This window comes from Acomys russatus, chromosome 29 (genome assembly GCF_903995435.1).
Source record: "Acomys russatus chromosome 29, mAcoRus1.1, whole genome shotgun sequence".
In the NCBI taxonomy this organism is placed as follows: domain Eukaryota; kingdom Metazoa; phylum Chordata; class Mammalia; order Rodentia; family Muridae; genus Acomys; species Acomys russatus.
The window spans coordinates 20,948,885-20,970,875 of record NC_067165.1 but is presented as its reverse complement, the minus strand read 5'-3'; the positions used below and the strand labels follow the sequence as shown (position 1 = coordinate 20,970,875).

The following is a 21,991-nucleotide window of genomic DNA, read 5'->3' as shown; positions in this document are numbered from 1 at the left end:
GGTATACATGCAAATAGAGCACTCATATACACAAAATCAATAAATAAAATTTAAAATAAGAGAAGTTGACTAACTACTGAGGAATTTCCAAGTTCTTAGGGTCATCTCACATTTGTTATCCAAAATGATAATCACCAGGTCCAAAATGCTACTTTCAAACCACACAGCAGTAAAATTATACAGAAAAACACTGACTCAACAGCCCACAAGGAAGAAGATAGGGTATATTTTATCAGATAAGTCATAACTACTCATTTCTGGCAGTGGGCTTCACCACTGAGTCCAAAGCAGAAATGAAAAAGAGCCAACTAAATGACGTCAGTAGGTACCTGGAGCTCTTCCAAAGGAGGGGCCAGCTACTAAGTGGTGCCCAGGAATGAGCACTAGCTGAAGAGGGCTCTTATTTTTTTTTTTTTTTTTTTCAGGAAGAATTCACATGATCCATGAGCTACATGATAACAGAAAAAAAGAAAAAGAAAAAAGTAGCCCATCTTTGATCAGGGAAAAATGTAAGTGCTCAGGTAAAAGCTGAATAATCACAGCACGTGAACACCAACCCGAGCTACCTGATTAGGCTTTCACCTGTGTCATTTTGTTATTGCATTGCCTGATAGATTTTTGACTCCTTACTTTTAAAAAAATTCTTCCTAAGTGTGGTGGCGCACACCTTTAATCCCAGCAGTCAGGAGGTAGAGGCAGGTTGATCTTTGAGTTCAAGGGCAGCCTGGTCTACAAACCAAGTCCAGGAAAACCAGGACTACAAGAGAAATCCTGTCTCAAAAAAAAAAAAAAAAAAAAATGTTGTTCAAAAACCACTAGAAAACAGAAGAATAAAGAGAGCATAGTATATAAACATTCAGTTACATATTTTATTTTAGGTTATTTCCTATTTTTTTCATGTCATACCATTGATACTGTGGTAAACATGCAGATATTTATCTTGTTTTTACCATTTTACTTAGGATGTCTCCCCACATATTCATTTTCCTATGGTAGGAAACACTGGATAGTATCTGTTCTAGTTACTTTTCTGTTGCTATGATAAAAACACCATGACCAAAAGCAACTTGGGGAGGAAAAGCTTCATTCTGTGGCCAGTGTGGCCTAGAATTCACAGCAGTCCTTCTGTTAAGATTACATTAGAGAGCCAGTCATGGCTGGGAGGTGGTGGTGCACATGCCTTTAATCCCAGTACGAGGGAGGCAGAGGCAGGCGGATCCCTGGGAGTTCGAGGCCAGCCTGGTCTACAAAAGTGAGTTCAAGGCAGCCAAGGTTACACAGAGAAACCCTGTCTTAAAACAAAACAAAACAAAAACAAAAACAAAAAATAAAGAGCCAGACATGGGTGGCACACGTCTTTAATCCCAGCACTCAGGAGGCAGAGGCAGATGGATCTCTGTGAGTTCAAAGCCAGCATAGTCTATATATCAAGTTCTAGGACGTGGCTATAGTAGAGACCTTGTCTCAAAACACACACACAAAACAGAAAACAAAAACATTACATTACAGGCATGAGTGACCATGCTTAGCTCTTGATATATACATATATATATGTACATATACTTCATACACACACACCTTAAAGTCAAGGTCTCACTATGTAGCTGAGATAAACTCATTTTTATTTATGTATGTCAGTATGCACACATACATACAGTCACCCTCAGAAACCGGAATTTGTTAGTCATCTGACATAGGTGCTGGGAACCAAACTCAGGTCCTCTGGAAAATGCACTTAACCACTGAGCCATCTTTCCAGTTCCCTCCAACTCCCTCACCATAAACAACTCTTTTTTTTAAACTTTATGTATATGAGAGTTTTGTTTGTATGTATATATGTGCATTACTTGTATGCCTGGTACACAAAAAGGCCAAAAGAGGGAAGGATTACAGATTTTCCTGGGTCCTTGGAAGAGCAGACTGGTCTTGACCACTGAAGCATCTCTCCAGCCCAAAATTCTTTTGTTTTGTTTGTTTGGTTGGTTTTTCGAGACAGAGTTTCTCTGTGTAGCCTTGACTATCCTGGACTCGCTTTGTAGACCAGGCTGGCCTCGAACTCATAGTGATCCACTTGCCTCTGCCTCACAAGTGCTGGGATTAAAGGTGTGTGCCACCACTGCCCGGCCAGCACAAAATTCTTAAAAGAGGAATTAAGTCAAGGGATATGAACTTTTTTAGATCTCCTGATATTTATGACAAAATATTTTATGTTCAAATTTTCTAGCGCTATTTGAGGGCATCCATCTCTCTCTTTCGTGCACTATTTCTTTCTTCCTTTGTAGTATGGAATTGACAGTGCCAGTCACATACTAGTCAGGTGTTCTACCCCAGCCTAGACTCCAAAACCCTAGATGTTTTCACTTTAGTCTTCATCGGGATAGATTAAAAATAATTTCTTATCTAAATCTGGAACTCCCCCACAATTCTACTCGTAACCAAGTATAAGCAAAAAATACAGAAAGACTCCAAATCACTTTTTGAGTCTTTGGAATCCTCCTCTGAATCTTTCAAAGAGCCAGATTCTTTTCATGGTTCTGGGAAAAAAACAAGACAACAGCTTTGGTCCTCCAAGAATCACCTATGGTCAGAAGAATTGTGGCAGATCAGAAGAAAACAAACTCAATAAAAAACAAACCGGGTTGGAATCTTGCTGTGCCATGTCTTGCTATTTGACTTTAGCTAAGTAATTTTGCTTCTCTGGGTCTCAATTTCCTTATTAATACAATTAGCATAAACTATCTATTTCAGAATTATCATAAAATTTAGACGAGAAAATATGCAATGTTTCTAGAAGTCTGGTATGTGGTTGGTATACTTCCAAAGCAGTGATTTTCCTAATGTAATGGCACTAAATTAATTACTTAATTCAAATGATCTTACATAAAAACAGTGCCCAGAACTAGTCAACAAAGCATGATTTTATATAAAAAATATTTGGGTCAGCTTTCTATCTACTGCAGTCTCCACCACTATAATCATGCAATCAACAGCTACCACTGCAAGACAACAAAACCCCACAGTCATTGCTACTAAAATTGCTAAGTACAGTAATTACTTGATTCTCAAGATCATTATAGCGACAGAAATCTTTGTAGCTGTCGGAGCACAGGCTAAATAGTCAACCATGACAGTGGTCTGTCTCTACAGCAGAAGGCTTTTGGTCATTGTCCAGAATCAGGGAACCCTCAGAAGTAAGTCTTTCTCGAATTGCTGCTTTCTCACACTCCACATTATGAAAGGTACCATACCACAAAAGAACTGGAAGGGTAAAGATAGAAAGCGTATTTTTAAATTTGGCTTGACATTTAGCCTTCTTGGCACTGACGCCTGACAAGAGGCTCTAAGGAAAGTATAGTCTGTGAAGTCTATCGGTGTGGTTCTTTTCTATTAAAAACAACGAGCAGCGCAGAGCCAGTGAAATGGCTCTACCAAGCAGGCTTGACCACCTGAGTCTGATCCTCAGAATCCACGTAACGGTAGAGAAAGAGAATTGGCTCCACAAAGCTGTCTCTGACCTCCTCGCACATGCCATCACTGCACGCTTTTACTATGTGATCTCTCAAGTCAAGTTAGGAGGTGGATGTAAGGTAAGTCCAGTGAGGAAGGTAATCATGAGGTCAGGGCCAGTCTAGGCGACACAGCGAGATTCCCACTTAAAAAGATAAAAAGCCTTTAGGTAACGTATCATTACATGAGAATGTCCAGCTCCAGGACCTACCTTTATTTATTTATTTATTTATTTATTTATTTATTTATTTTTAAGGCTGTTTTTTTTTTTTTTTTTTTTTTTTTTTTTTTTTAAGATTTATTTATTTATCATGTATACAGTACTCTGCCTGCAGGCCAGAAGAGATGGTTGTGAGCCACCATGTGGTTGCTGGGAATTGAACTCATGACCTTTGGAAGAGCAGTCAGTGCTCTTAACCTCTGAGCCATCATCTCTCCAGCCCCACGATCTACCTTTATAAAGTGGCAAAATGAATACCAATTCTCCCTTATGGGAAAATAATCCAATTCATATCTTGATTCCAAAACAAACCCAAGCAGGGCGTCATGTTGAGTGCCTTTAATCCCAGCAGAGGCAGAGGCAGGCAGATCTCTGTGAATTCCGGGCCAGCCAGGGCTACACACACACACAAACCCTTTCTCAAAAAACAAAAACAAAAACAAAAACAAGCCCAGCAAGTAAACACCCACCAAGATGATTACCACTCCTGTCAGCCTTCTGGTATGTCTTTAAAACAAACCCAGGAGGCTGGTGTGGTGACACACGCCTTTACTCCCAGCACTCGGGAGGCAGAGGCAGGCGGATCACTGAGTTCAAGGCCAGCCTGGTCTACAAAGCGAGTCTAGGACAGCCAAGGCTACACAGAGAAACCCTGTCTCAAAAAACCAAAAAAATAAAAAATAAAATTAAAATAAAACAAACCCAGGAATTCTGTATGCTGATTGTTTGGGAGAGGTGCACAGAGGAGGAGGTTAAATCTCAAAACTGATACCTGTTGACATCCACAGAGCGTTGAAGCAGAAGAGAGTATAAAGCAGGTAGAGGCTTCTCGGTGGCCTCACTGATGTCTGCCAGCAATATCCTGGCAAAATCCAGGAAGCAGGACTTGGCTTGACTCCCAGTCTCTTCCCCATGGCCTTCCAGAGGGACGGAACCAGTACACTAGAAAGACAGAACGAGAAGAAATTATATGCCAAGTAATTAATAATTGATTCCTGGAAATGTGGAATGCTAGAAAATGTGACAGATCAGGAGAAAGAGAAATTTCAAGTGTGTCTTCCAGTGTGCATGCCTGCCAGCTAATGCTCAGCCTGAGCGTTGGCATAACCTGTAATTATCAGCGTGACAACAGAGCAAGAGACATAAAGTGAATCTGCTGTTAAAGTGAAACATGTTATATTCTGTTATGGTCTAACCTAACAGGAAACCATCTATGTGGCAGGATGGGAAAGAGCACCAACCTGAGAAAGCAGCTTTGGTTTTCCACTTCTGCTTCTACCAACTGCTCTGTGATTTTGACCTAAGTACTTTGTTATCTACGGAGAGGCTGGACTTCCTCTAGCTAATCGTAATTATACGGCCCAGTCTTGCTATGGTTTTTCAAGGTGATCCTCTATAGGCAAAGCAAGCACTGTCCAGTTTGCTACCATTCCCACAATATCTTACAAATCTACCCAATTTACACTTTTACATTATCTGTTTGATGCAAGTCATTTGCAAATCCTGTCTTAAATTCTTGTATACTGCTCCCCATATGCTTAACTTGGGCACTAAATTAGCTATTCTGTAATCTAGTGGCTATAGAATGGATGGGGAATGGGAGAGGAGAATGACACTGACTTTCTAGAAGTTTCTACCCTCTTTTTGTTTTTTTGTTTCCGAGACAGGGTTTCCCTGTGTAGCCTTGGCAGACCAGGCTGACCGCGAACTCAGAGATCCGCCTGCCTCTGCCTCCCAAGTGCTGGGATTAAAGGCATGCGCCACCATGCCCAGCTAGTTTCCTCCCTCTTGTATAAGGCTTAACAACATAGGAGTTGACAGAGTTCTGAAAAAAACAATTCAAAAATCTGTTGCTTATATCTGAAGTCCTAGCTATTTGGAAGGCTAAGGCAGAATTACTTAAATCCAGTACTTCAAGGTAAACCTAGATAATATGAGACACTTGTCTCAAAAAGAAAAATAAAATAAAAAACCTTATGCCAGTGGTGGTGTTGTACAACTTTAATCCCAGTAGTTGAGAGGCACAGTCAGGCGAATCTCTGTGAGTTCAAGGCCTGCCTGGCCTATAGAGCAAGTTCCAGGACAGCCAAGGCTACAGAGAAACCCTCTCAAAAAAAAAATTTAAAAATCTTCTGTCCTAAATATGAACTTGTCATCCACATCTAGCAAATAACACAGGTAGACAACCCTAACCCTCAGCCTCCAGCCAGCATACAAGAAGACCAGCACTGCCTGGAGTGGATTTCAATGCCAATGCCAGGAAATGAAGAGACACTAACACACCACTCCAAACTGAGTCAATGCCTTTCACTGAGCCACAGGCACCTGAACGACTTCAACTTTCTCATTTCTCTTCTGCCCATTCCCATTTCTACTTTTCCTATGATTGTACATTAGGATTGAACAGGGGCCAGGAAAAAAGATGCGTGGGCCACAAACACATTCAAAAGATTATGAAACGTAGCCTAAGAAACTATACCCAGAAACTTCTCTAGCCTTCCAGGGTGGAGTACAGAGTATGTGTGTGCTCCTGAGTGTGTGTGTGTGTGTGTGTGTGTGTATCTTACCCAACACATTTCTGCCTACCACAAAAGGATTTAAAACTGAAGGTGACTCAACACCTGTCATCAATATCCTGGTAAGTGGGTGGGAAAGGCAAAAAAAGAAATGAAAAGGCTTTGAAAACAGGAGTAATAAACACCATTGGACTAGCAAACCGATAAGAAGTGCACGAGAGAAGCAGAACTAATTTCATTTGCACTCCCGGCCATTTATTCGGCTGAAACCTACAATTGCCTATGGGCACAAATCACTGCTAGGGTCCAGTTTAAGGCTTGCTGACCAGATGAAGGAACAACAAAACACTGCTAAGATCCAAAGTGTTTGTTATCAAATCAAAGGGTAACAACCCAGGGAGAGAACACACACCCCCACAACACTTGACAAATGAAAATCTAGAAAAGCTCCCAGGAGTTCTGGCATTTAGGGCGTTACAAGTACACCCGAAATAAAAAGCACTCTGTTGCAGCAGCTGTTCAGACAGAGCAGGGGGTAATGTTTACTTAATACTTCAGGTTGATGGGGAATGTATCACAGTTCAGTCTGTCAGCTACATACGTGGAACTCCATTTATGTACTCAGCGATAAGATATGTTTGAATAACGACGGAGCACGTCTATTCAGCGGGGCTGAGTAATCAAGAATAAAGCTTAAAGGGGGGGGGGGAGTCTTAGATATTTGAGAAAGTTACAGAACAGACTGCCATGAATAGCTTTGCTTATATTTGCACACACTGTTTTACAAATAGCTGGAAAAATGAACAGATTGTTCTAGGAGGTCGTCTTTCCAATTTGTTCCTAGTTTCCAGTCTGGTAATCACAAGAAAGCACAAGGCGTGTCAGCTAATGCACTTCGACAGCATCTATTGTCGGTTGGGCACAACCACCATGAGGGGAGAGCAGGCAAAGCATTCCTGGAACCCCGCCTGAGGTTTTCTATTGTCCTTGACTTCGCTTTGGTGCTCACAGCAGCCACTGTGGGACCCTCTAAGGGGCATAATGGTCAAAACTCTCAAGGAGGCGGGTTTCGCCAACGTGCCCAACCCCGCCCCCTTTATTCTGTATCAACTTTTTTTTTTCTTTTAATCTCGATGAGGAGATCATCAAACACCAGAGACAGCAACAAAGAGAGGAGGCTGCAGAGGTTGAGGGTGTCAGAAGAACCGCAGAACCTGGAGCCTGCCTGGTCTGCCAGTCTGACAGGGAATGGAGGGAGCTGCCTGACCAGGCCTGAGCTCCAAAGCGGGGGGAAGGGGGTTCAGCTTGAGACTGACACCTGCAAGGCTAGAAGCAGCTAATTTGCCCTGGCCGGGCCAGGAGCGACAACTCCCGGTCCCAACGCCGGGCCAGCGTACCCCCGAGGTTTCGCCCGTCCCGCCTCTGCCCCTCCCCTGAGCTCTAAGGTCCTCGGCCTGGCAGCCGCCCCGGCCACCTACCGGGGCTCAGGGCCACATAGAGGGGTGCCGGCTCTCGGCGGCTTCCGCCTCCTCCCAGTCCATGGGCTGAGGGGGGGCCCCAAGCTTCTCTCCCCTCACGCAGAGGAGGAGGAGGAAGAGAAAGAAGGAACTGCTGGCTCCCCACCCGGACAGCTGCTCCCTCTTGCCTCAGCCTCCCTGGACAGCGACCGCGGCCGGAAACGCCGCCTCCTCCCACCTCCCAGGGCTCAACCCGGAAACACACTCTTCATGCTGATCCCAGCCCTCCCGCCCCCACCCTCCGGAAGCGCAATTCCAGCCGCGAGCCCAGGGTAGGAGGAGGGGCAGTGCTAAGGGGAGAGCTACGCACAAGCGAGGTCGTCCGGGCCCTCAGGCTTTTGCCTCGAGCCCTGGCGGGGAGGCCTGCACTTTCCCTCCTTAGCACGAGCACCGAGGCCCCAGACTCCGGCAATGCCCACAAGCAAGATGGCCGCACCGGAGGCAACCCCCTACTGCTTAGCGCCCTGCGGTGCCATTGGTTAGGGCGCGGAGTGAGGCCAGCGCTGATTGGTCGAGTTTGATGCGGGGGTGGGGGTGGAGCTGTTGCAGCCGGGAGCCAAGAGTGGGCAACGCGGCGTGAGCAGCGGCCCCAGGCTCCCGGAGCAACGCGCCCGGAGAAAGACTTCGCCGCTCGGGGCCGCAGCCTGGTGAGCTCAGCCCCCTTCAAGCCCTCCCCTGCCTCTCAGCCGGAGCCTCTCCGTGCGGGCGCTGATCGATGCCGAGACTCCCCTGGGACCCTATCGCGACTCCATCGTGCCATACCGCGACATCACCGTACCCTGTCGAGACTCCATTTTGTCACAGCCCCTTTCAGTATCTATCTCTCTATATATATATTTAAAATATGCCCTATCATATTTGGGGGCTGTCCCCCTTCATGTCGTGATTTCGCTGTGATCTCTCCGTGACATCACCGCGCCATCGTGAAGTGTGATCTCATCGCTGCCCTGTCGTTCGACTTCATCAATGTCGTGTTGTGACCTGGCTGCGGCGGGACAGGTGGTGACCGCCAGGATCCTTTCTCCCCTTCTCATCTCTCCATCACAGCAGCCCCGCTTCGATTATCCGGCTTTTGGATTCTGTTATCCTGAGAGCTACCCGACCCCTCTTTTCCTTCTCCAGCCAGTGCCGGCACCCACAGGCTGGTAGCGGGACGGTCAGGGAGAGTACAGGGAGCACAAGGGGTTAATGCCGCTCCTGCAGCTGCTGCAGCCCCTGCATCTGCAGCCTCTGCAAGCCTCTGCCCGAGGGAGGAAAAGGAGAGACGGCAAAGAGGCTGCGGGGGCGATTGAGAGCCCTGGCTGGAGGGGTGGGTCCTCAGGGGAGTCTTCAGAGCCTTCTCTTGGAGAGCTGGCCTTCTCACTTTCTCTGAAGAAGGGAGGGGGGAAAGGAACCCTCCAATGTCCTTTTCTCCCGTGTAAGCGTGAGTCCGGATAATCGAACTTCACCCGTGTGTGTTTTCATTCCTCCCTGTCTGTCCCTCACCACTCACTCCCCATGTGCCTCCTGGAGAGGTGCCAGGACCTGCTGAGCAGTGGGACCAGCTCCTTCCCACTTCTAGACTGGTGAGGAGAGCTGTCCAGCTGAGCAGCTGCATGCATGGTCCTCTTTTCCCACTTTTCTGGAGGTGACCTTGGACCAGGGTCCCTTCTTCATCCTAAATAATTTGCAGGTCCAGCCTCTTAAAGGGGCTCCCCCCTCCCCCCAAGGGAGGTCAGTCATGAGGAAGCCACCCTTCCAAATCCACCCTCCCCTCCCTCTGTGCTAATCCCTCCCTACATCCTCCACTTCCACCCCCGCCCCCGCCCCTCCTCTGCAGAGGGATGCTCAGTCCCTCTTGTGTTCACAGTTGGGCAAGGCGAGCATCATGGCCTCGGATTGTGAGCCAGCTCTGAACCAGGCAGAGAGCCGAAACCCGACCCTGGAGCGCTACCTGGGAGCCCTCCGTGAGGCCAAGAATGACAGCGAGCAGTTTGCAGCCCTGCTGCTAGTAAGGACCTGGCTTATAATTGGAAGGTGGGAGGGCTGGACAGGAGGAACTCCCCTCCCAAGAATGGGGTCAGCAAAGTCCCCAGGGATATCTAAGTGGTAGTGGCAAGCCAGAGGCACTGAAAAGGCCCGAGACCTCGACCTTTGTACTCTGCTCCCTTGGGAATGGGGGGGAAGGGGAGGAGAGAGGTGAATAAGGCTGTGGCACTGGGACCATGGAGGAGGCTGCCTGGATTTGTTTTCTGGGGCGTCCCAGAGCAGATGGGAGCTGACTCATAGGGCAACAGCAGCAGGTTGTAACTAGTGCAGAAACTTGAGGGCTGGGGTGGCTTTTCTTGGACCTGAAGGAGTAGCAGGATTGGAAGTAACTAGCAAGAGGTTCTAGGAGATGACCAGAGCAGCAGTGGGTATGGTAGAAGTGAAAGGGTCTTCTTCTGTTCGAGGAACCCAGGCTGGGGACAGCAGAGCAGGAACTGCAGTGCTTGGGGTGGGAGGGGGGGTGAGTTGGTGTGTGGGGGGTGAAGGGAGGAGGGAGTGCAGCAGTTGCTTGTTTGCCATGGCAACAGGGAGAAGGCTCTGGAGTCAAGGGCTCACACTGCAGCAGAGGAGGTGTTTAGGGGAAATGTAAGGGGAAATGTTTTGACACGCGGAGCAGCGAGACACAGGAGCCATTTCCCGTGAGAAGGTGGCGGAAATGGATCAGAGCCTTCTCTGGAGACAGATTGTTAGGGAAGGACCCTGACTCCTTAGAGGATTTTAAACACTGAGTTCTAAAGCCCCTTTCGTCCCAGGTCGTGAGCATGTGGACTAATGGGTTAGCTACTAGGAGGCAGTCCTCAAGTGGCTAGGTGGTCATTTGCCCAAATGAATAGTTAAGAGGCACTGGACCTCTTTCTTGTGAGATGGTCACAGATGACATGGATCTCAGAGGTCACACCCGGCTGTCTCCAAGGAGAGAGGAGGAGCTGGATGAAATGACCCCAGAATGGATCCTGTTGCATAACCCATCCTGCTAGCCTTCAGTGTCCAGGGAACAGGCTAGGGACAGTGTTTGCTACATCTGCCTTCTTCCTGCTTATAGTGCCTTGCCTGCCCCCCTCCCCCACCATAGGTGACCAAGGCAGTCAAAGCAGGGGACATTGATGCCAAAACCCGGCGACGGATCTTTGATGCCGTTGGCTTCACCTTTCCCAACCGACTCCTGACTACTAAGGAGGCACCTGATGGCTGCCCTGACCATGTTCTCCGGGCCTTGGGCGTGGCCCTCCTGGCCTGTTTCTGCAGTGACCCTGAACTGGCCAGCCATCCCCAAGTCCTGAACAAGATCCCCATCCTTAGCACATTCCTTACGGCCCGGGGGGACCCTGATGATGCTGCCCGTCGTTCCATGATTGATGACACCTACCAGTGCCTGACAGCTGTCGCAGGCACACCCCGAGGGCCCCGGCACCTCATTGCTGGTGGCACAGTGTCTGCCCTGTGCCAGGCATACCTGGGGCATGGCTATGGCTTTGACCAGGCCCTGGCACTCCTGGTGGGGCTGCTAGCTGCTGCAGAGACACAGTGCTGGAAGGAGGCGGAGCCTGACCTGCTGGCTGTGCTGCGAGGCCTCAGTGAGGATTTCCAAAGAGCTGAGGATGCCAGCAAGTTTGAGCTCTGCCAGCTGCTGCCCCTTTTTCTGCCCCCAACAACTGTGCCCCCTGAATGCCACCGTGATCTGCAGGCCGGGCTGGCACGCATCCTAGGAAGCAAGTTGAGCTCCTGGCAGCGCAACCCTGCATTGAAGCTGGCAGCCCGCCTGGCTCATGCCTGTGGCTCCGACTGGATCCCAGTAGGCAGCTCTGGGAGCAAATTTCTGGCTCTGCTGGTGAATCTGGCATGCGTGGAGGTGCGGCTGGCCCTGGAGGAGACAGGCACAGAGGTGAAAGAAGACGTGGTAACCGCCTGCTATGCCCTTATGGAGTTGGGAATCCAGGAGTGCACCCGCTGTGAGCAGTCCCTCCTTAAGGAGCCACAGAAGGTGCAGCTTGTGAGCATCATGAAAGAGGCCATCGGAGCTGTCATTCACTACCTGCTGCAGGTAAGGATTCAGCGGCCTGCGGAGGAGCCAGGAGTAGCAGCATGTACATGCTGGCTGGTGCTGGAGCAAGCACTCTAGGAGTAGTGTGTGGCCGAGCCTCCTTCCCTCTCCCTCCCTGCCGTGGGCCTCCACACAAGCACCATACCACACACCATATGTGCACTCTGATCACAGCACACACACACAACACAGTAACCTCCCACTCACATATACTCCCCAGTACACACACTCTACACATCACACGCAAAATCGAAGCTGTCTGTTCAGCTCACTCTACAGCATTTTCTCACATGGAAACGATGTCTACATGTTTACGCGTCTTAACATGTCAACTTGTAGGATGCAGGAGAAAGGCGCGGGGGCAGGGAGTGGCCTGGTTCCTGCCTCGAGAGTTGCAGCTAAATTTCTTTTCCCCTACTATCTCCTTCCCTGTCCGTATTTGGGAGGCCACCTCTTGTGCTCCATTAGGATTCCGGCCTGATTGATTGGTCTCGTCAGTGGCCTGCCTGCTTCAGCCACGGGACTCACCAGCCTTATGTCCAGTAAATCATGCCTAGCTCTGATTTAACCCAAATAGGGGTGACTCCTCATTACTTAATGGCAAGTCTTTTCCTCCCCTGTCCTCTCAATTCAGAGCCTCTCTAAAGAAATGCTATTTAGCTAAATTTCCCCTGCCCCCCCCCCCAGCTGCCTTAGAGGTAGAGAATTAGGGGTGTGTGCCTTGAGCCTCTAAGCATTAGACATGCTGTCTGATTCAGTTGTCCGCACTGAGGTCTTGCTGGTTGACCGGCCCCTGTGGGGTGAGTCCCTTCCACGTGCTAGGTTTGGGTAGATGTGGGCTTGGCGCCCCTCTTTTTGGTTTCAAGTTACGATTATTTATCTATTTCTTAGACAGGCTGGAGGGGCGGTGCATGCATGCCCCAGCACACATGTGGAGCTTGGAAGACAAATGAGTTCTCTCCTTTCATCATGTGATTGCTAGGAATCCAACTGAGGTTGTAAAGTCCCTTTACCCACTGAGCCATCTCACTGGCCCTCGGTTCCACCTTTAGTGGGAATGCAGCCCAGGGTTCCCCGCTAGCTGTGTCACTGCCAGGCTGGGGAGGCAGAGGTGTGTATCTGCCTCCACTCCATTTCACTGGGGTCTTGTGACAACAGGTGGGGCCGGAGAAGCAGAAAGAGCCCTTTGTGTTTGCCTCGGTGCGGATCCTGGGTGCCTGGCTGGCAGAGGAGACTTCATCCCTGCGTAAGGAGGTGTGCCAGCTGCTGCCCTTCCTCGTCCGCTACGCCAAGACACTCTATGAGGAGGCTGAGGAGGCCAATGACATTTCGCAGCAAGTGGCTAACTTGGCCATCTCCCCCACTACGCCAGGGCCTTCCTGGCCAGGGGACGCTCTCCGGTGAGTTTGTAATTATGGGTTGTCCAGCCAGACCATTCCAGAGGAAAAGTTTCCCGGAGTGGGGCGCATGCCTGGAATGCCAGCATTTAGGAGGCTGAGGCAGGAATAAGAGCACCAGTCCCTGAAAGCCTATGGAGACATGGCAAGACCCTGTCCCCAAAGAGAGGGGACAAAATATAAAAGCAAAGAAAAAGAAAAGGGTCACATAGGGACACCCTCTTCCTCTAAACTACGCTCCCTGATAATTCATGAGTGTTCCCTTAGGATTATTTATTTCTGTTTGTTTTGGGGGCTTCTCCCCCACAGAACTCCTGCTGCTTGTCATCCCCCCCCCTTTTTTTTTCTTTTCTTTCTTTTCTTTTTCTCTTTCTTTTTTTTTTTAAGCAGGATCTCACCGTGTAGCCCTGTCTTGGAACTCCTTATGTAGACCAGGCTGGTTTCAACCTCACAGAGATCCGCCTGCCTTTTCCCCCCAAGTGCTGGGATTAACATATGCACCACCATGCCCAGCTGATTCCCACAGATTTTTATTAAAAACAGAATTTAGGTTTACTGAGCATCTGCTACAAAGCCAGGTAGTTTGCTATATACTTTTCCAGAACAATTTCATTTGGTCCACATAGCAAATCTGACAGAAATCTCATCCACATTTAAAAAATAAAAATGGCCAAGCTTGGTGGCTCACACCTTTACTATCAGCAATTGGGAAGTAAGGCAGGAGTGCTCTGAGTCCAAAGTCACCCTGGGCTGCCAAGTAAGACCCTGCCTCAAAAAAAAAAAAAAGATGGAAATGAGCCTCAGAGGTTGAGAAGTACATAGGCCACAATCCTACCATGTGGCCCAGCCCATGAACTCCAGTCATGTGACTCTGACGTCTGAGCTTTCTCAGCAGTACTGTAAAAGTGAGTTTTCCTCCCCTGACCTCTACATTTCCTTAGTTTGGGTGCCCTGGAAAAAAGCATCTTCTACCCTCATCCTCATCTGTCTACAGGCTCCTCCTGCCTGGCTGGTGTCATCTGACTGTTGAAGATGGGCCCCGCGAGATCCTGATCAAGGAAGGCGCCCCCTCGCTTCTGTGCAAGTACTTCTTGCAGCAGTGGGAACTCACATCTCCCGGCCATGACACCTCAGTGCTGCCAGACAGCGTGGAGATCGGCCTGCAGACCTGTTGTCACATCTTCCTCAACCTGGTGGTCACTGCTCCAGGGCTGATCAAGTGAGGGGCTTGGGAGAGGCTGGGAGGGGATCCATGGGAGCAGAGGAGCCTTCCCTGTCACTCCAGTTAGTTTAGTTACAGCTTAGTTTCGCTGTATCTGAAGGTTTCTCTGGTCGTTAGTGTAAGCGGGTTTCAGAGCAGGCAGAGCCAGTGCCACTGAGGACTTGTTGTATCCAGAGCCCCTGGTACCCCAGGGTATGTCTGTCTGCTCCAGCCATCACTCAACTCGGCTCCTTGGCAACCGAGCATCCCAGATGGTAGGGCTAAAAGTCAGAAGTTAGCACTTAACCCTGCTGCATGAAGTCCTGCCAAGCCCTGGCCTGGTAAAGCTGGACGCCTCGGATGCCAGGCTTCCCAAGGGGTGTGGTAGAGTCTACGAACCCTCTGCCTGCCCTATCCTCCACTCCTTTTCTCCCCAGGCGCGATGCCTGCTTCACGTCTCTTATGAACACCCTGATGACGTCACTGCCCTCACTAGTGCAGCAGCAAGGGAGACTGCTTCTAGCTGCCAATGTGGCCACCTTGGGCCTCCTAATGGCCCGGCTCCTTAGCACCTCTCCAGGTAAGCCTTGGGCACAGAACACCTGAGTGGACTTGCTGCGCAAGAACCTAAGCTTTCAGAAAAGGGTTTAGCAGAATTTTCCCATTGAGAGGCAATCTACAGTAATTCTCCATTTCCACCCCCACCCTTCTTCTCAAAATGATAAGATTCTCTTCCTTTTAAAGACTTTTAAGGCAAGGCCTGGTGGGTGTTCGGTACAGACCTGTTCAGAGGCACAGACATAGGTACCTGGGATCCCTGGCAGCCTGGCAACTATGAATCCCGAGTCTTTAGGGTGGAGCTGCCCCCATCCAGGCCCTGAGTCACAAACCCAGTTTGCTGCATTGAGGTTTTTACCACGTAGCACCTCATCCCACTCAGAGACACATCAGCACTACCCTCTGAGCACGGCTTCTCCATGCCCTACCTCCCTCTGGCTGTGTGCAGGGGGCAGGGCGTCCCCTCCAGCCCCTGACAGCCCTCAGTGTCTCCCACTTTGACCGTGGGTGTCTGCTTGGGTCCCTCTGTCCCCGCCTGTTCCCTGTGCCCCATCTGTCAGATGGGAGAAACTGAGCAGATGCCTAGGAACAGGGTGTAATGTGCCCATACCCTCAGCTGCCTGTTTTCTGTGTGGGGATCCCAGCAGGGCACCCTGCCGTGGAAGGGGAACATATCTCTAAACTAGGAACCCCTTGCATTTAGCGCCCAAGGAGAGTCACCAAAGCTATTGACCCAATGCTGGCTCCCCCACAAATGCTACCACATTAGTTGAACAGCTTCCTGGGCATCTGAAGAAGGGGCTTGTGAACCCCTGAATGGCAGGTGTGCCAGAGCTGGGTCACTGCTCACCGTCCTCTTTAGCGCCCTCTTCTGGCCATAAATCAAATTAGTTCATCCTCTCTCTGGGCCACCAGCTGCTGGTCCCTGCTGTGGAATCCCTGAGGAAGGTCCTTTCTTACATCTTGAGATGAGGCTTACTCCTACCTCTTATGCGTTTAGAGGTCTTGATGATGGAGTGTGCCTAGATTATTTAATTCTCCAACAAATTGCTAAGATCAGCATTCTACTGGCTCCATCTTAAATGAAGAAACTGAAAGAAAACCAGAAGAGTTTCAACACCCAGTATCACACTATATGTGTCAAAGGTAGGCTTCAAACCTAGGCAGTCTGAGTCCAGGTGATGCCTCTCTTCTCTGAGTACGTCCACACAGGAGGGATGGGAGGCACTGGTCCAGTGCTTACTTTACACCACCGCGTTCTCCATTCCTTTCAGCTCTCCAGGGAACCCCAGCCTCCCGAGGTTTCTTCGCAGCTGCCATCCTCTTCCTGTCACAGTCCCATGTGGCACGGGCCACCCCTGGCTCTGATCAGGCGGTGTTAGCCCTGTCCCCTGACTATGAGGGCATCTGGGCTGACTTGCAAGAGCTCTGGTTCCTGGGCATGCAGGCCTTCACAGGTTGTGTGCCGCTGTTGCCCTGGCTGGCGCCTGCCGCCCTGCGCTCCCGCTGGCCACAGGAGCTGCTACAGCTACTAGGTAGTGTAAGCCCCAACTCAGTCAAGCCTGAGATGGTGGCTGCCTACCAGGGTGTGCTGGTAGAATTGGCAAGGGCTAACCGGCTGTGCCGGGAGGCCATGAGGCTGCAGGCCGGTGAAGAAACAGCCAGCCATTACCGCATGGCTGCCTTGGAGCAGTGCCTGTCAGAGCCCTGAGGGCCATCCAGTGGGGACAGACTCGGGGGCGGGCAGCGAGGGAAGGAGGGAGGAGGCATCTTCCCTGAAGCCCCCAAACTGGACCCCTTCTCCAGACTTCCCCTACAAACACCCCAGCTTTCTGGCTTTTCTGAGGGCTAGGGCATGATGCCCACCTCTCAAGTATAAGAAACTGCATCCTGCCCCCAGCCCCCTTGGGGCAGGGATCGGCTTGGAACAGAGGTTGGCCCCGCCAGGCCGGGGAAGGTTGTTGGAGCAGCCCCCAGGAAGAGGGTAACTAAATACCATTATACCCAATGTCTGGCTCCCTGACGGGAGGGAGGTCCCAGGGTAGGAGCGGGCTGGCAGGCGCTGACTGCCTCAGCCCATGTGCCCTGCCGGCCAGGGCGTGGTCTCCCCAAGGCTGTGGTGCCCCTTTTGGCTCCCCTAGGTCCGCGCCCTTTAAATTGGCCGTTTGGCTTTGGCCTTTGGTCCTCTTGGACAGAGAGCAGGCTCAGGCCATTGACATCACAGTTCTTCCTTTCAACCTTAGTGACCCAGGGTCCGAGTTGTCCCTGTCCTTGGGGCAATTTGGAGGAGACAGACTAGTCAGGGGGGTGGGGAACCTCTTTCCACCTGCGCTTCCTTGAGGCGACCCAAGAGCCCTTGGTCCCAGGTCTCTTGAGCTTTTGTGTCACGCTGCAGCAGAGTGAGGATGGGGTTGGGGTTATTTATTTTGCTTGTCCTTATCCCTGCTTGGACACCTGAGCATCAGATCCCTGCGCCCCTGGTACCATCTGGCCTGGCTGGAGCCAGGAACAGGAGGTCACACCGTCTTAGAATCCGCATGTTTTCCCAGTGATTGCACTCCACTGCCACCGTGGTGCCTGGCTTCAACTCCCCTACCCCAGTCCCTGCTAAGACTCTTCTCTGCAGGGAGACGCGACTGGCGGCTCCAGCAGGAACTGCTGTTTTGAACCCGTGGAGACCCGCATACACCTGACCCCTTGCTTCTCCCCTGCCCCCCCCCCCCAGTGCGTTCTGTGATCGCCAAGTTCAAAGCTGTGCACATGTGGACACTCAATAAATGTTTATTGGTGATGAAAAGCCTCCTTTGTGGTCTGCCCTGCACATACTCTGCTTTTCAGACTCTTGACCTGCTCAGCACTGTCTGCTGAGCATGTATTCCTCTAAACACTTAACAGATGCTCTCATCTATCGCCCCCCCAGGAGCTGGGAAGAAAGCACCATAGTTCCGGTTTTACATGAAGGGAAGTTTTAGACACGCCCTCCCCTAGTAAGACAGGTTCATAAGCCCAAATGTTGATGTGACTGGGCCTGGTGGGGCTCTCAGAAAAGAGTACTGTCGGGCTGGCGAGATGGCTCAAGCGTTAAAGGCTGGGCTCACAACCAAAGATAGGAAAGAATACTGTCTCCTTTCAGCAACTCGTTTCTAGGGTCACTGACAGACCCTCTGAAATGGGTGCATGTGCCATAGCACTCATGAAAGTTGGGGGCCAGCTTTGGAGGTAGTTCTCACCATGGTGGGTTCTGACCAAGCTTATGTGGCAAGGACCTTTACCCACTGCGCATCTCACAGGCCATGTTCCAACTTCTAAGGAAATCGGAAATCCTAAGTTTTATATGGGATCCAACTCAAACATTGAAAACTTTGTTTTCAATTAAGTCACTATTGGCCTAACAAAACGGAAAAGCCAAGGTAGGTGTATCGCTGTGAGTTCAAGGCCAGCCTGGTCTACAAAGCAAGTTCAGGACAGCCAAGCCTACACAGAGAAACCCTGTGTTGAAAAACCAAAAAAATAACCCAAAACAAAAACCAAACAACAGAAACCAAATGTGGCTTTCAGGCTACCAACTGTTGACCTGAGCTCCAAGGCAAATGAGAACAGAAAGGGCCAATCCAGGCTGGAGCCAAAGCTGTCAGGTTGCAGCCAGAATACGACCCCTTACCCCTGTGTGTGCAGTCTGGGCCCTTAAACTGTGAGCATTCACTGGGTGCACCCTATTGCTTACCTGTGATTGGCTGTGCAAACCACATTTGCACTTACTCACTGGAGAACTGCAGTCTCCGGTAAACTCGAGAAGACAATCTAACCCGAGCAAGCAGCTTAATACCCAGAAGAGAAACAAGGTAATGAAAGGTGTTAGCAGTGACTTGGATGGAGGCCAAAACAAAGTGGGCCTGGAACCTCAAGCTCCCTAGACTTGAGCGAGACCAGAAAACTAAACCCTGCCTCCGGGACCTGAGAGTTAGGAGGTAGCTTCCCAGGCAGGCCAGCAGAAGAGTGTAGGTGTAAAGGCAGGCCTTTTCCTGCCGCAGCAAGGCGGGAGGCAGTGAGTATGAGGTTGGACCAGATCATAGTGTGTAATGCCCAGCGTTGTTTATTATTATTATTATTTATTACTTTATGGTTTTGTTGAGATAGATTTTCTCTATCTAGCTTTGGCTGTCCTGGAGTTTGCTCTGAATACCAGGCTGCCCTCAAAATTCAGAGATCGAGATCCACCCGCCTCTGCCTCCTGAGTGCTGGGATTAACGGTGGCCACCACCACCACTGCATGGGTTGATACCCAGCATTTTTTAAAAAAAGATTTATATACTTATTATTACATATACAGTGCTCTGCCTGCGTGTACACCTGCAGGCCAGAAAAGGGCACCAGATCACATTATAGATGGTTATGAGTCACCATGTGGTTCCTGGGAATTGAACTCAGGACCTTCGGATGAATAGTCAGTGCTCTTAACCTCTGAGCCATCTCTCCAGCCTGATACCCAGTCTTTTAAACATGAGACCATGCCAAGGGACCAGACTGCTTATTTTAGAGCAGATTAAATGGTAATAAATCAAAACTAAGCCAGTGGTAATGAGACTGAGGATGGCCTAGGTGGGAGGTAGGAAATAGGACTTAAAGATAAATTATAAGGGAAGAGGAACAGAGAATAAGAAGCCAAGGATGCCCCAGGGGACCTCTGTGTGATTAGTGGGGCCACTTTTGTCATGAGAAACATTGGGAGAGAATCAGGTGTGTAAAGGTATCTGTTTGGTAAATGGTTTGTGTTGCTTATGGGATGTCCAAAGAGTAGTTCCCTCTCCTAGCCTAGAGCATGGAAAGGCATTTGAGAGGATAACAGACTTGGGGGCTGTCAATGTAGAGGTTCTTTACAATCATGGGAGTGACAGTCCAGGGAAGGGCCGCAGAGCACGTAATTACTGTCTACAGTCTTTGTCGTTAATTTGGACTCCTGGATGGCAAATCCAGTAGAGCAGACTGAGTTCTGTCCTCTCATGAGGCATGGTGAGAGGGTTCCTGCTCCAGAGTAGGCAGCAGGCTAAGCTGAAACTTGCAAGGCTGTGCTTGCTCTTGTGTGCTTCAGCTGAGACCAGGTTTGAAGTGCTGAGCTGCAGTGGTAAGCTCCAACCACCAGATGGAGCCTCAGCATCTTTTGCCAGATTTCCCTCACCAAGTGAACACTTGCAGACAGACCCGTTAGGAGGAAGAATATGGCTCAGTTAACAACAGAGGCCAAAGTTTTCTTTAAGAGAGAGAGAGAGAGAGAGAGAGAGAGAGAGAGGAGAGGGGCTGGAGAGATGGCTCAGAGGTTAAGAGCACTGACTGTTCTTCCAGAGGACCAGGGTTCAATTCCCAGCACCCACATGGCAGCTCACAACTGTCTATAACTACAAGATCTGACACCTTCACATAGACATACATGCAAGCAAAACACCAATGCACATAAAATGAAAATAAATAAATTTTTTTTAAAAAGAAAGGAGAGCTGGGTGGTGGCGGCACACGCCTTTAATATCAGCACTTGGTAGGCAGAGGCAGGCAGATCTATAATGAGTTTGAGGCCAGCCTGGACTACAGAGCAAGTTCCAAGACAGGTAAAGGTATACAGAGAAACCCTATGTTGAAAAACCAAGAGAGAGAGCGCAAGGGGGGAGAGAGAGAGAGAGAGGAACATGAAGGGGAAGCCAAGCATGTCAAGTGAGAGTTCATGTATATTTGAACATGTGTACCTGTGTGCCAATGAATATCTTGTTTGCACATCTTATGAATGCATCTGTGCCTGTTGCATCCCCACCTCATTTTCCCAGGGGTGCCTCTGTGCATACTCCAGAACTCCATCCGAGTGCATTTATCTCAAGGAACAAGCCATAAGAAATTATCACCTGTAGCTGGGCATGGTGGCGCATGCGTATAATCCAAGCAGGCAGATCTCTGAGTTTGAGGCTAGCCTGGTCTACAAAGCCAGTTCCAGGATAGCCAAGGCTGTTACACAGAGAAACTCTGTCTTGAAGAACCTAAATGAATAAAAGGAAGGAGAAAGCGCCACCTGTATGCTTTACAAAGTGAAGAGCTCTCATCCCTGAAGTCTCCTTCAGGGCTCAGTCTGAAGCCCCGGTGTTCCACAGCTCTACTGATCTCCAAAGAAGCAGATTGTGGAGCACACGCCCCTCCCCAGAAGAAATAAGCAGAATTACTCATTTGTCACATGAGCTTCTCGGATCATAACCGGGTCTTGTTGTAGCTACCCAGGTATAGCTTCCTTGAGTCATGTTGAAAGAGTCCCTTAATAGACTTGGGAAATTGTAAACATCTTTTCATTCTCTTATTTATTTAGTAGGCATTCGTTGGCTTCTTGACACACACCAAGAAGAGTGCTAGATATTCTTTCCACTTTTCTGTTTTGTTTTTCGAGACAGGGCTTCTCTTTTAGTCCTGGCTGTCTTGAACTCACTTTGAAGACCAGGCTGGCCTCGAACTCACAGAGATCCACCTGCCTCTGCACCCCGCCCCCGAGTGCTAGGATTAAAGATAGCTCCTTTCCCACTTCTTTAGACGTCTTCTTTCTTCCTTCCTTTCTTTTTTTGAAAATTTATTTCTTGTTTTATGTGTGGGGGTGTTCTGCCAGCGTGTTTGTCTGTACATCACATGGGTGCAGTGCCTGTGGAAGCCAGAAGAGGGCGTCAGATCACCTGGAACTGGAGTTACAGACGGTTGTTACTGCCGAGTGGAAATGGAACCTGGCTCCTCTAGAAATGCAGCCAGTACTCTTAGCCTCTGAGCCGGCTCTCCGGCCCCTCCTTTAGACTTCTTGTGAAGTGACTCACAGAGCAGGAAAGGAAAAGTTACCAGGAGTCCTAGAATGGCAGCTAGTCAGTTTCGTTCCATAGGGAAGGAACATACATGGTCCAGGTAAAAGGTGCTGAACAGAGGAGCCAGAAATGGATCACAAGAGTAAGACACCTCTGTTAGAGGTTTGCTGTCAGGGTCTACCCAGTGCAAC

At 49.5% G+C, this 21,991-nt stretch overlaps 2 protein-coding genes across 6 annotated transcripts in view; one reads left to right on the top strand and one right to left on the bottom strand.

Moving 5' to 3' along the window:
• Kiaa0319l (KIAA0319 like) overlaps nucleotides 1–7,965 on the bottom strand; it is a 106,999-nt gene extending 99,034 nt beyond the window's left edge. The window contains exons 1-2 of one of the 2 annotated variants that reach the window (XM_051171166.1): nucleotides 7,867–7,965; nucleotides 4,500–4,669 (exon numbers count right to left, since the gene is read on the bottom strand). In XM_051171166.1, the coding sequence (XP_051027123.1) occupies nucleotides 4,500–4,641 (142 nt within the window). In that variant the 5' untranslated portion in view covers nucleotides 4,642–4,669; nucleotides 7,867–7,965. Of the gene's footprint in view, nucleotides 1–4,499; nucleotides 4,670–7,721 lie in introns of both variants that reach the window. The other variant, XM_051171164.1, reaches the window with a different exon arrangement.
• Nucleotides 7,966–8,020: 55 nt separating this feature from the next.
• Nucleotides 8,021–17,779, top strand: Ncdn (neurochondrin). 4 transcript variants are annotated; one of them, XM_051171173.1, is made up of 7 exons: nucleotides 8,021–8,573; nucleotides 9,610–9,750; nucleotides 10,861–11,829; nucleotides 12,988–13,229; nucleotides 14,221–14,445; nucleotides 14,865–15,007; nucleotides 16,260–17,779. In XM_051171173.1, the coding sequence occupies exons 2-7, from the start codon at nucleotides 9,628–9,630 to the stop codon at nucleotides 16,694–16,696; spliced, it is 2,139 nt and encodes a 712-aa protein (XP_051027130.1). In that variant the 5' UTR covers nucleotides 8,021–8,573; nucleotides 9,610–9,627; the 3' UTR covers nucleotides 16,697–17,779. The 4 variants fall into 4 exon arrangements, with proteins under 4 accessions (XP_051027130.1, XP_051027129.1, XP_051027128.1 ...); XM_051171172.1 differs by having other exon boundaries at nucleotides 8,022–8,407; XM_051171171.1 differs by lacking the exon at nucleotides 8,021–8,573 and adding an exon at nucleotides 8,592–8,759.
• Nucleotides 17,780–21,991: the final 4,212 nt, after the last annotated feature.

Coding starts and splice junctions, on each gene's coding strand:
- Ncdn (XM_051171171.1), top strand. CDS start 8,727: ATGTCGTGTTGTGACCTGGCTGCGGCGGGACAG. Junction 14,446..14,864: donor ACTGCTCCAGGGCTGATCAA/GTGAGGGGCTTG, acceptor TTTTCTCCCCAG/GCGCGATGCCTGCTTCACGT. Junction 15,008..16,259: donor GCTCCTTAGCACCTCTCCAG/GTAAGCCTTGGG, acceptor CATTCCTTTCAG/CTCTCCAGGGAACCCCAGCC.